General features: G+C 37.3%; 1 protein-coding gene across 3 annotated transcripts in view; it reads right to left on the bottom strand.

Annotated features, from left to right (window-relative positions):
• Window positions 1-338: 338 nt before the first annotated feature.
• Window positions 339-14,384, bottom strand: part of LOC146566254 (polypeptide N-acetylgalactosaminyltransferase 10-like) — a 91,648-nt gene continuing 77,602 nt past the window's right edge. For all 3 annotated transcript variants that reach the window (XM_085289853.1, XM_085289854.1, XM_085289855.1), the window contains 7 exons: window positions 9,497-9,604; window positions 7,154-7,375; window positions 5,420-5,536; window positions 3,789-3,938; window positions 3,110-3,344; window positions 1,992-2,207; window positions 339-1,907 (listed from right to left, as the gene is read on the bottom strand). In XM_085289853.1, coding sequence (XP_085145979.1) covers window positions 3,180-3,344; window positions 3,789-3,938; window positions 5,420-5,536; window positions 7,154-7,375; window positions 9,497-9,604 — 762 coding nt within the window. In that variant the 3' untranslated portion in view covers window positions 339-1,907; window positions 1,992-2,207; window positions 3,110-3,179. The remainder of the gene's footprint in view (window positions 1,908-1,991; window positions 2,208-3,109; window positions 3,345-3,788; window positions 3,939-5,419; window positions 5,537-7,153; window positions 7,376-9,496; window positions 9,605-14,384) is intronic.

A 14,384-nucleotide genomic window follows, 5' to 3' on the forward strand; every position in this document is an offset into this window, starting at 1 on the left:
ATATTCTGCCTGCAGGCTTGTCTACTAAAAATGACACTCTTATACAACTATACAATTTTCTCATCTCTGCATGCAATTTCTCATGTGTCACATTTGCAAGTAAATTAGTAATCAGCATATGTGTCTTTTATTTCTTTCTTCTCTAAAATGTCATGTTTTTCTGCAGCTAATGGTGGAGACAACTCATCACTATGATAGTTGAGAAAATGGAAGTGAAGCTTCTAACTTAGCCACTGTTGTGATATGATTTATTTCAACCTGAACTATGTGAAATTAAACTAGTGGAAATGGCAAAAGATTTTTTAAAAAGCAATGCAAAAGTGAAACCTTTGCTCCAATTTAAGTTTTAAAAATAGTTTAGTAAGAAAGACAACTTAACTATGTATAGCAGTTATTAAAACCATTTCACAGCTTTATACACAATAAAAACACGCTGATAAACTATAAAAAGAGCAGAGGGTAATAAAACTTACAGTAGAATCATGCGATACACAAGTCCAAAGTCAGTAATAAAATACTGTGTATTTAAGAAAAAAATATTTTAAAAAATAATTAACAATATTTCTTAAAGCTAACTATGTAGCGTGCTTCAGTTCGGCTGGTCATTCCACAACTGCAGAGTCCCTTTTAGTCTCCAAGCATGAGGTGAAAACAGTCAGCAGGTCCTTGCATGAGGATCCCAGGCTGTGCACCAGAGTCCTGAAATCCCGAGATTTTGAATCCAGTTTGCAAGAGTTTCCTAGATGAAGATAGTTATTACTATCGACTAAAAATAGCATATTTTTTGATGATAGAGATCTGAACAGATTTGAGCTCCTGGAAAAAAAATCTATGCAAGAATGTGGACATCATGCACACTCCATGCGGAGAGGTACAAACCCAAAATCTTATGCTGTAAACCACTGTGCTGCCAATTCTGGACCTCTCTGACCGAATGATCTGTAGATGTGTTTATGAAAAAATGGCCGCCCCTCCCTGAGCCTGGTTCTGCTGGAGGTTTCTTCCTGTTAAAAGGGAGTTTTTCCTTCCCACTGTCACCAAAGTGCTTGCTCATAGGGGGTCATTTGATTGTTGGGTTTTTCTCTGTATGTATTATTGTAGGGTCGACCTTACAATATAAAGCGCCTTGAGGCGACTGTTGTTGTGATTTGGCGCTATATAAATAAAATTTAATTGAATTGAATTAAAAGAGTGCACACTGGTTTCTTGCATTTTGTTTAGAAATCAACAATAAAATGATAATGAAACTTTTGGGAGACAGGGCTGTACCCTGAGAATTCCTTTAGCTGTTAGAGAATTGCCAACACATGCAAACAAGCAAAGTGCAACTTCACTTTTGTTTTCTGTAAATGGCATAAATATCTGTTGGTTTACAACTGTTAATCAGTACACATGAGAAAACTGCTTAACCTTGCCTCAGTAGTAGTTTAGCATAGCAGAACATTTAATGAAAATATAATTTTAAAAAAGAAGTTTTTACCTGTAATTTACCAGACAACACAAAATACATTTTGAAATGATGTTCACGTAATATTTAGTTTGTTTATAACATTATACAAAAAAGTTCACTTTAAAGTCTTTGTGCCTTTGAAAAAAGTATATTTTTAGTAAATCTACACACTGTGCAGGATTTTGTCCCTCCTCATTTTCTCAAGTTGTGCCTTTAAAGAACTTGGGGCCGTGAGTAAAAAGATAGCATTGACAAAAATATATAAATAAATGAAATAAAAACTGGATAGCTCATCCATTAAATCCAGCAGTATCGGCATCAGTATCAGTATTTTTACCGCAGTCAAATTAAGTTTTTTCCTCTTATACATTTTTGAGGTCCAAGTCTTCCATCTTTAAAAGCTCCACATTTTCAGGGTTTCCACAAGGCAGTCAGGTCTCACCATCGTTCTCCCATCCTGACGATAAACAGAATCAAAATATTATCAAAATCACAGATTTTATAATAGGCATTTTAAAATGAACTGTGTCTTTGCACTCACTGAGCGTTTCGGGTGCTGGTGCTCAGGCAAGCATGTCCTTCTTTTATCTCCTTTCCCACGACAAGCTTGCGCTTCATGATTGGATTCTGGATGTCACTGCTTGTGGTCCCACCAGCTCTTCAGCTCTCAGGGACTGCACTAGATCACTGTACCACAGGGTATGTCTGGAAAGCTGTGTCTTATTCACTTGTAGCTTTCATTCATACCTTGACAACACTGAAACAAAGGGAAGATATACAGGTTCCATAAATTCTGAGACCATTATAGCTCTATTTAACAGGCTTACTGGGTAATCCTTAAGGAAGTTAAAAAAAAGGCAAACTAGCAAAACATTAATGATAATCGTAATGGTGGTTTCGTGTCTAGTTTCTTCACCGTTGTTAAATATTATTGAAGTTGCATCAATAAATGTTCATCACATTGGGCGACATGAAATATAAATATTTTTTAAAGGAGTAAACTTCTTTAAAATCAATCATAGGATTAACACACTGCAGGCCACAAAGTCAAAAAGTCACGATTTTTACTTTTAGTGTGAACGGCCATGATTTTGGGTTTGCTTCGCACACTTTACAGTTTAACTGTGAAGTTTTGGCAAATGTTTGCAGGCAGATCAGCATCTTCCATGCAAAGTACATAAGACACCAGCATTATGCTAGAGAACAAAGCTATAGCGAAGAGATTTTCGGTACAGCACCGTATCTTTTTGCAACCAATTTCACCTAGGGAATGCCAGCAACCACTTGCAAACTGGTTGGGGAACACACAGGTTCCTTACTGACTGACGGTTGCCCAGGTGCAGCAAGGTCTGTGTGACCAGGGCTTTATGATTTATGAGCATGTTTTCCTTCTGTAGTGAGCCTTGACCCTGTTGCCTTACACCGGTTATGCTGGCTGCAAACATAACTACTGGAAGCAACACATACAACCCTGTATGGTGTTTTATGTTTATCAGCCAGGCAAGGACCACTTTTAACATAAAAGTATACTCTAAAATGTACTACCAATAATTTCACGAGTCTTCAGGCCACTACAGTAACAGTGTGAGAAATTAAAAAGCAAAGTAATTTGTCCATTTCAAAACAAAATCAAACATCTCTTCCCTCAGAAAGACTCACTTGAACAAAGATGACCTTTGAGTCATGATCGTTCTTTTTGGAAGACGTGTCATCTCACTGTTCAGTAAGCTCAGTTGGTGCCCTGGTTGAAGTGCTCCAGCACAGTGGTGTTGGTTCTTTCAAACAACCACAGCTGGCTGAGAGAGGCAGGGTCACACGTGTTCATGAAGACTCGCCGCTCACTCGGACTGCTATCAATACAGCTGTTACTGACGGGATGATACAGACTCTTATCCTGGAGGAAAGATAAACATATACATATTATACAAGAAGCTAACTTCTTCACAGGACATTTATTTCCTTCTTTATACAAAGAGAAAAATCTAATACTCTGTGATTAATACACATTTTAAAGCCTTATACTCCACAACGATTAAACCTATTTCTCAAACTTGTTGGTGTTCTATATGGCATATGTACGCATTACTACCGGCAGGATGTTACACTTTGCTCCTGCAAAATTTAAAGTGTCTATCGACCTTTTACCAGGCACACACTGAAATACTTGACATTTCAATTTTTATTTATTTTTTTATTTTTACTTTGGTGACTTTTTAACAAATATAAAACCTTCCTAAGGCCAGGACAGTTGGAGAGCATTGAATAGGATGAATTAGTAAATACACTAATTTTCTACAAGCAGTGAACTCTAGAATTTCTCTATTTCTGTTCATCATACCTTTCTGTACCGCCAAAGCTGGTTTCCCTTCATGCCGTGACAGTCATACAGGGTGACTGGGCTGCTGTGGGAGATGGCATCAAAGCACAGCTTCCTTGTATGTATGGGGTCACCCACCCGGATATCCTCCCTCCAGCCAAATGTTAACACCTGCAGGGAGCACATCTGAGCTGTAACAACATCTGACTGTCCTTCCTTTGTCTACGTGAAATTTCTACCTTTTTTTCTGTCAGATTGATTTTCTTGTTGAAATTGGGGTTATTATGGTAGTGTTGCAGTGTTACATGGTGTAGAGATAGTAAAGCCGATAAAATAAGCATTTTGGATTTATTTGATTTATACAATAGTTTCTCCACATCAGTGTTCAATCGATCTAGCCCAAATAGTTGGAGGTTACATTTACACTCAGGTCCATAAGTTTGTGGATGATGATACATTTTTTAGTAGTAATGCTGTACAAAACCACAGTACACTTAATCAATTAAGATATACAGTACACATATGAATCACTTCCTTTTGTCACTAAAGTTTTTACTGTCTCACCCATTAAGAGTTCATTTCGTATGATCTGTTACCAAATCCAAGTTCAACATTTGGAATCAAATCCAGTTTTTATTTTTATTGAACTTTTGATATTAAAAGAAAAATGTTTTGCCATCCTAAAACATATGGACTGCACCCTATGACCATACAAGCTGCAAAATGTTATGGATGTGATAACTGTACACATTTGGTCACCACATTCTAATTAGAAGTTTTGAAAAAACAAGCTGTTTTTCCACAGGGAAGCATATCACTTTGCAAAAGTTAGAATGAGGTAACTCATTCTCACTCACTCACTATGTGTTAATAGACCTCTCTGCATTGAATCATATCTGTTATTAACCTCTGTCTCTCTTCCACAGCATGTCTTTATCCTGTTTTCCTTCTCTCACCCCAACCGGTCGCAGCAGATGGCCCCGCCCCTCCCTGAGCCTGGTTCTGCTGGAGGTTTCTTCCTGTTAAAAGGGAGTTTTTCCTTCCCACTGTCGGCGAAGTGCTTGCTCATAGGGGGTCATATGATTGTTGGGTTTTTCTCTGTATCTATGAAGCGCCTTGAGGTGACTTTTGTTGTGATTTGGTGCTATATAAATAAAATTGAATTGAATTGAATTAATAGTACTATTAAAATGTATCTCAATTAAGTGATTAGACTTAATTTTGTACAATTATAGGATAAAAATGACAGGGCCAAATGTAATTCAAATATAACAATTTAAATAATGGGACAAATGATCGTTCTTTTGCAGTATTATTTTGACACCGACGTCTTTTCTCCACCTGTTAATTTTCTTTTTTATTTGCTGTTTGTTTAATTTAGCCCAATTAGGGTTTGGCTAAAAATGAATAGCATGACATTAAAAAGGTCCACTTTGTGTCTGTCTGTTTAGTTTTTTTTTCCTCCTTAATATACCTTGTTGGTAAAAACACACTTTCATTAACATGCTACTAAAGTAAGAAAACAAATGAAAATAATTTACCTGAAAAAAAAACAGCTTGTTAACAACCCATCATGTTGCTAGAACATCATCTCAGAGGCTTTAGGATATGAACTGAAAACCCAATAAGCTCATTTAAGAGGGTGCCCTTACCTGTCCGTGACTCCACCCCACCTCACCACGGCCTTTCACACAGTTCTCCAAGCGGATGGGGCTCCCTGACACAAAGTGTTTGACCTCCATACACATTCCACTGCCCACATTCTGTATCTGAAAAGCACATATATAACTATGATAAACTGACATAAACCAGAAACCCATAAACATGCTGAGATTACAATACACAGTATAATCTCCGCTCTTAGTCCTACACAAGTAAATCCATACACTGACTGTAGTCAGCAGATTGATTTTCAGTTTTATCTTTTTTCTTAAGTTCTTTTTTGTGCACTTCACATGTAAAGGCTTGGAGGCATTTTTTTGCCTTCCAGGAGTGTAACTAGGCACCGATAGGAATTGCAGCTTGTTAAAAATACTAAAAAATAGTGTGTTATTGCAAACGTGTTTCATCACTGTTTCTTGTCTTTTTATACCACTGAGAATTCTTTAGCGCGTACCTCAATCCTTTATACCTTTTTAACAATTCTTATCAGTAATCTATTTTTCTTAAATCAAAAAACCCTCAAAACATTACAAGTTGAAACCAGTAGAAACGATTTTCCTGCCTTAAGCTAGTTTTTCGTGAACTTGTTACAGTCACATAATACATTCATGATGAAATTTTACAGTGAAATTATAGATTTTTGTTAAGTCTGTTGAAAATTTCAAACTTTGGTAATCTGTTCCTAAAATAAATTATTTTTGGCTTTGGCTGATCATAGGATAGGGTAACTAGAGTTGTTCATATTTCCAACAGCTTTACTTCTGTGGCTTCAGTTTGGGTACATTGAGAGCAGAATCTGAATATTGTGAATACACTAATTTTTCTTTCCATGAAATGAGTTAGCAAAAGAGCCCTAAGGCATGAAACATGATTCCCAGACAACAAACAGGGAACTAGAAGATGACGATATTTTCAAAAGAAAGCTGGAAAAATACTTTGACCTTTTCATTACGCAGAGTTAATTTTCATACATTTTGTAATAATTTTCATCTTGATTTGATATAATTATTCATCTTGCTTTTGCCACGAAAATATTCTCTGCAGCACAACTGAAACATGCTCATTAACTGTCTGTTTTCTGATACTAAATGATTTATTTGAGCTACACACCGCAGTATTATATAATATATCTATTTGAATTTATTTATAGCAGCAGAATACAATTTAGCATCCAGGTTCTGAGCTAATTACTTTCAGCAAATAGTTTGCGTACAAAAATTGGTGAGTGATTAGTAAATATTCCCTTTGTGGCTACAGGCGGATGCTCGGCTATTTAAAGGGGAGTTAATGGATTGGAGAAATAGGGAATTTTGCAGCAGATGTCAGAGGCATGTTACACATGTATGACCAAGTGCAGCTGGATGTGACTGTGTGGAGTCATGTTCCTTGAGCCAGCTGGTTACAATTGGGGGCTTGTCCGGGATTCTAAATGAAAAATCAAACACGAAACATACCCTATGCCTGTATAGTCTCTGGAATTATGAAAACACAATGGGAACAAAGTTGGATTCACAGATTTTTTAAAATGTATTTATTATTTTTTATTATGACATCTAACTGCAGACATGTAGTCAGTTTAGCGATTCCATATTCATTGTACACACAAAAACCTTTCCAGATGTGTTTTTTCATTTATTTTTTAGTTTGTATCTCTATGCATACATCTATTTATTTAATTTCTCTACATATATGAAAGCAGTTTCATGAACTAATCCAGCTCTTACCTCTCCCCAAGCAGCAGCAGGAGGTTCTACTGGTGGATAGTGTTTGGGAAGATCCCAGGCCACTTCATTCATAAACCACTTAAAGCTTTTACAGTTTAATCGGGTCCTCAGCTCTTTCTGCGCTGTCATGTCACCTGCAGACAGGTGCCGATACTCAGGTCGACGCTGGTACACATACTCTGCGTATTCGTCCATCCAAACTTCTGCTACACGTTTTAGATTCTGAAATCAAGTTAAAAGGAGTTTCACATGGTTGGATTAATTCTTTAAAATAGTTTTTTGTTAGCAGACAATTCAAATTTCACACAATAGGAACCTCTAACACATTATCAATAATGGGAGTCATAAAAAAGGTTTAAGGGTCCACTTATGAGTAATGCAAACTTTAACATTCCCATTCTCTTCAATTTGTTGTGGCTTTATACTTTAATGCAGCGGTCCCCAATCCCCGGGCCTCGGACCGGTACCAGTCCGTGAGTCGTTTGGTACCGAGCCGCGACAGTTGAGGCTCAGGTGTGAAATGTATGGTTTTCAGGGTTTTTAACGGTTTTCAGCGTTATTTTGTTATCGTTTTTATTGTTAACTCGGTTTTCCTCCATCTTTTCACGTGTGTTATGAATAAACCTTCTTTTTTTTTTGGTACTAGTTTTATTTTGTTGTATTTATCCGCAACACCTTAAAGGCCGGTCCTTAAAAATATTGTCGGGCATAAACCGGTCCGTGGCACAGAAAAGGCTGGGAACCACTGCTTTAATGCATCAACTATGTGTTGTGTCAATGGATTCTGAAGCTGTCTGTGTTTCCACCTGCAAACAAGTACCCTAGTATAGGTCCTTTAGTTCCTGACAGTGAGACCAATTATATGGAGAGCTGCCATGGACTGGTGTGAACTATGTTTACCTAGTATGCTGGGGTTTTTTTTTACTGTATATTTGTCTCTAGGAATCTGCCAAGACAACGGCATTTTATTGCTGCCGTTTTTGACCATTGTATTTGAGCTACATATATTGAAACTGACCTATAGAGTGCTCTCTTTGATTCAGCTTTGATTGAAATGATACCTCAACAAACGGGAAAAAAAGAACTATCCGCTTTTATGTAAAGGGTCAGGTGATTCAGGGACATCAACATTTCAATGAAGCTAAGTTAGAGACTGTTCCTCAGAAAAACAAAACAAAGCCAGTTACTTTCAGCTACACACTGAGCTATACCGAGCCATGTTTCAGGCTGAGAGCAGAGGCATACATAATGAATGGTGTTTGGCTACACCTCAGATGATTAAGCACTTTTAGACAATTTCCTATTCTTTGTAGGTGCTGAAAAAAAAATAACAAAAGAACTTAAGCTCATTCTTCACAGTAGCACCTGGAAAGGCTATAAGTTGTAGATAGTGGATACCCTGCATATTTCTGCCTCTTGCCTGGTGGTCTTTTATGAGTGAATGCTGAGCAGACTGTAAAGTACACTGAGATGAAAGAGTAGTGTACTTAGCAGAGGATGCAGAAAATACAAACCCTGCACCACTCTGTGTGTGCATGCAAATGTATAGCATGTGTGTTTACATGCAGGGTTAATGTATGTTTCTGTTTACTTGTTTATTGGGGTTAATTAGCTAAAGGTTCATTTAAAAGGCAGGGATGCATTCAGCTTCACTGCTCAGTGGACTTCAGAGGCACAGAAGTTGCTACAGTGTGTGTGTGTGTGTGTGTGTGTGTTTGTACTTTTATGAATACACACTTACACATACACATATCTACTAAAAACATCCCATCTTCCATATAACGTCATAATTAGCAGAGATCCAAAAATCATGTTTCTGTATTGCTTTTAAACCCTGAGTGTGAATACAACAAAACACTAGTTTGTCAAAAATCTGTTTACCTAAATGTTTACTCTTGTTTGAAGCATGCTGGTTGACAGTTAATCATTCATTCCTTATTAAAAATCTTACTGGCAACAATAAGAATTTTTTTAAAGGGTAGGGGGTGGTGAGTGTGAGCAAGCATGTGATGGGATGCACCATAATCCAGATTGAATACTCCTTCTAGTACTCCTTAGGATATTATAGCATTATACTACCATATACTACTGTAATTCAGTAAAATCAGAATTATTAGTCTTTTAAAAAATGAAAAAAGGAGCTCCTGGAATGGAAAAAAGGATTTTCTTTAATTGATCAGGCTTTTTATCTCATTGACTAGTTCTCTACTAGTTTATAGAATACAATAAATTGTTGCTCTATGACTTAAATGTATCAGAAGTAATGTTAGAGCCTGTGTATTTTGCTTTTATAGTATGCAGAAAATCCATCACTGATCCACTGCACATAGTGAGAAGAATTACCTTTGCCAAGCTGATCCCACCAGGCACTTTGTAGGGGACATACTTCCTATAGATGTGTCCTACCCTGGAGCAAGGGATGTCCTCCATCCGACCACCACACATCCACAGCTTCAGAGACACAAAGAGAGGGAAAGAATACTTTCATCTGATGAATCTTTATGGTGTTTAGAAGCTTTGCTCTTTAAGATTCAAAGAGATGCACAAAGGTAAAGCAAGGTGAAGGAAGGAGATGACGACAGAGATGAGCAGAAGACTGATGGCTGAGCAGAAGGAGGAATAAGGTACAGTGATTCGAAGAGGCTTATAAATCCTGGGAGACCAACAGGAGAGAGAAGATGTAATAAAGATGAGAGGACAGAGCAGAGGAGGCAGGGGGCACAAAAACAAATTATGCCAAGATGGTGACCTGACTTCACCTAAGAAGGAGGACCAGATGAGAAAAGGTCTTTCTGACAAATCACTGATACAATGCTTATGTTACGACACTATTAGAATATTGTTGGTATTCAAAAAACACAACTGGTTTACTAAAACTTCTGCCGTTTTATGGGAAAACAACATTTGTGTTACTTTTTTAATAGCTTTTAAGTACCTTTGTCTGAAGTGTTGTCTGAAGCAAAAACAAAGCATCATTGCTTCTTTTTCTTTTTAGCTGTCTATCTGACATAACAGAGACATTCAACAGTGTGTCTTCATTTTAATCCTCCAGCAATAACAAAGGCAACTGTGATGATTTGCTTACTTGGCTTTCAATGAGGAAAACAGACCATGAGAAGAAAGGGAGGCTATGAAAGGGGCGAGAAATAAAAGAAAGACTTAAATACAGCAGGCAGGATGGAAAATGGGTTTTGTTTTAGCAAAACTAAATGAATAGAAATGAGAAGCTCATTTGAAACATAAGTAAATACTATCAACACAAGTTTGAAGACAGCCAAAGAGAGAGGCAGAGAGAAAGAGTGGTTTGGTGCTGCTGGTCCTGCAAAAAAGTCTGCTAATATGAGACTAAACAGGCTAAACGTGGGGAAAGTTTGACAACTTAGACATGAGCGAAGGAAAAGAACATGTTTTATACATCACTTCTAGTTATACAGACATACATTTCATTAGTTTGCGTTTTTTAAATCGTTGAAGGATCGCGGCAAACCCTTTGAATGAACTGAGCCGATCTCTAACTGTAAACCTATTACTACACAGCAGTTCATATGTAGATGTGTAGATACAAAGAATTTTTTTCTGTAGTTTCCTGAGATGTGTGGCTCAGTGGCTCCCACCCTGCAGAGATGATAACATTGAAACTATAGAGGAACGTAGAGCAGATTGCATCTCAAATGCTGAAGACTGAAATATCAGCTAGTTGTCCTTCCAAGTCATCAAGTGCTGTCAATTCATCAAACCCACAGGCATCTCAAAAATATGCACAGTGTCCTTTGGCACTGAGTTATGGTATTACTCAGACATGTCTCAGTAGCAACATGTCACATATGGATGCTTCTAAAGAATCTCTTGCTGTTACATTTAAATGAACTATTTAATGGATTTTTTCAAAGTTAATGTTAATGCTGCTAAGGTGTTTATGTAATAAACAAAAAGCTGATCTTTTCTTAAACCTAGCCAGCAACTTATGGGGAAGTGAAAACTAAACTTTTAAGCAAATCAAAATAAAACAGAGCAAAAACAGAATTACCTTTGCTGGTGGATCAAAGCACCATGTGCAAATCTGAGATTCTGCCAGATGTTTTTATTGTTGCACAGCTTTTCATATGGCCTGGTCTAGAACCAAAATCAATAAGCTAGCATACACAAACTGTAGATTATGTGAGGAAAAACATTTTTCGAAATGTGGATTTTGAAGTGACCTCACTCTCACCTTATGATTATGAGTTTTTTATTTTTTGTCCTGTCTACATCCCCTCACCCACAACTGGTCACAGCAGATGGCTGCCCCTCCCTGAGCCTGCTGGTGATTTCTTCCTGCCAAAGGGGGGCTTTTCCTTCCCACTGTCGCCACATGCTTGCTCATTGGGGATTGTCTGACTCTGAGGTTTGCAGCTGAATTACTGTACGGTCTTTACCTTGCAAAAAACTGCCTTGAGGCAACTGTTCTTGTGATTTGGTGCCGAACAAATAAAATTTAAGTGAATTTACAGGAGGCAAGGAAAAATAGAAGCCGGTAATTGAATCCCAAATGTTCAAGGAATGTTTAGTGTTTAACTTCAAACAAGTTTGATTATTATTCAAGGATTTTTAGTGATTAAAATACATTAAAAATATTTTTGGTTTCCAATGGATGAATCATTTTCTACGGGCTGCTCTATGAGATTTTTAGCAGTACCTGCATAGCAACACTTTTTTTTTTCTTCTAGCAGTTTTTAATATCGCTTTTGCAATACAAGTAGATGAAATACCTATCCCGTAGGAACCGCCATAAAGACATGAATCTATTTGTGTTGGGTTTTAACTTTGAGACACTAATGTGTGCCAGTGAATTATTGATATACTTTGAATTATTCTGACAGTCTAAAAATATTAAACTGACAATCTGGTTGGCAACAAAAGGTAAATATTTCAGGTTCTGAAAGCAATTAACATAAACCTTGGCACACATGGCTTGAAAGTTGTATTTTGCTTTTCATTATGAACAATTAAACATTAACATGTTTAATTGTTTTGCCAACTGCCGTTTCCAAGGGCAGGAATTAACAGTCAAGCTCAAGCCAAAACATAAAACCTACTCTGGCTCTCTATGTCAGGTTCAAACTTTAACCTCCTAAGAACCGAACTCTTCCATGGCATGCATTTTTAATCTCTCTTTGATATTTGGGCTGATTGGGACCCAATGAATGTAAAAATAAAGAATTGCCAGATTTTTCTTTTTTCCTAATTTTTGTTTCTAAGAAAAATGAGAGCTACATATGAGGATATTCATATAAAATTTAGATAGAACGGTAGCAGCATAATGTCCTCGTAAGTGGATACCAGGCCCTTGTAGAGCAAAACTGATTGTTTTGGTCTAAATAACCCAAAATGTGATATCCACATATGTGAACGCCAGGTCCTAGGAGGTTAAACACATTCGGGGCTCAAATTTTAATTAAACTTGCAGACTAAGCTTACAGACATTAAAACAATAAGACAAAACCACTGACTATCTAGAAATCTACAAAGAAAAAGCGCTATCAGGCCAGTTAATGTTCCTCTATAGCAGCTCGACTTTCATTAATGAGGCGTGTAATCTCGTCACATGAAAATGTGTTTCACGGTCCAAGTAACATTAAACTCATATATCGTCCAGGCATGAAGTTCTCATGACCCTGTGCTGTTATCACTGTCACTCTAGTACAGCTAGAGTCTCTCTGCTCACATGAGTGTTCACAGCTCAGTTCAAGAAAAGAAACTACAGAACCACTGAATTCACTCCAAATGCATAAATAAAATATGTTGCTGCAAGAAAAAAAATCCAGCACGGACTTAAAGTGCAACAAGAACTTGAGCTGTCTGTACTCGTGTCCAAGAATAAATAAAACATGAATGCATACAGTTTGATTTTCTTCTGTGTTTCAGTGGGCTGGTCATGTGTTTTGCTTCCACTGCATGAATAATAATGATCTAACAAAATGCTCGCAGCACTAAATCTAAAGTCAGTATACAATAGCATCAATTGCATTTTAATGCTCTGGGACTAGAACAACAATCTGAATGGACTGACCTTGTGTGGTTTTTTTGTTTGTTTGTGTGTGTGTGTGCGCGCGTGTGTGTGTGTGTGTGTGTGTGTGTGTGTGTGTGTGTGTGTGTGTGTGTGTGTGTGTGTGTGTGTGTGTGTGTGTGTGTGTGTGTGTGTGTGTGTGTGTCAGTGTTTTCTTTCAACAGGATGTTTTATGAGATGCCTTATGAGTCTGGCGTGACACCTGGACTAGATTTACACTGGATGGCATTACCTTGGCATGCTGAGGAACCTCGGAATAGTCTTTGACTGAGATTTGTCCTTTCACTCACACAGCTTCTTTGTTTTTTCGTTTTTTTTTTAAACCTGCACAGCGTTATAAAAATGGGAGCATCCCGTCTCAGGGTAATGCTGAAAAACTAGTCCAAGCATTTGTTACAACTGTAATCTGCTTGCCCTAAACGCACTCTGAAATGCCTTCACTTGATCCAAAACACTGCAGCAAGAGTCTTAAGAAGACCTAGAAAGAGAGCTAGTTCCCCAACAGAAGCTTCTTGTCAAAACCAGAATCAAGTTAAATTTGCCCAATCTTATCCTGAAAACCTCACAGTGAGCAGACAAAACAGAACATCAGCTTTTGACATTATTCTTCAACCAACTAGAGGCTGGACCAGGGTCACCTGAACTATTACCTTGCAGGCCTACTATAGATTGCTACAGGGCATCCTGAGCACTTCTCCATCTCTTCCTTTCTCTTACGCTCCATCCATTAGCTGTACGTTTTCTCTGTTCCAAAGTTTGAGTTTGTCCTGTTTATTATTTTATTTCTATCTATCACGACGTGTTTCCCCAAAGGGATGAGTTATATTTCTGTCTATATTATAGATCTCATCCCTTGAGTTGACTTTTATTGTGATTTTCTGAAATCACAAGTAAATTTAATTGACCAAAGACCAATATAAAAAAAACTATAATAAGCAGGAAGGGGAAAAATCCACATCAAACATAATATGAGCAAATACATATTATTTGATGATGTTGCCGTGGAAACAAGAACCAGAAAGCCAGTGTACTTTTTATTCTTTCAATAAGATGATTTTATCACAGGCAAGGGTAGAAAAGTTAGTCTGTAGCTGTCTATGTCCATCCAGCGCTAAATCCATAAATATGAAATAACATTCTTTTAAAAACATTTTTTTTTCAATTTATGTTTTTAGAAAGGTTTTA

The sequence above is a fragment of the Mchenga conophoros genome, linkage group LG10 (assembly GCF_057382185.1).
Source record: "Mchenga conophoros isolate Kocher_MC1m ecotype Shallow Benthic linkage group LG10, M_conophoros_male_GT1.1, whole genome shotgun sequence".
Classification (NCBI taxonomy): Eukaryota; Metazoa; Chordata; class Actinopteri; order Cichliformes; family Cichlidae; genus Mchenga; species Mchenga conophoros.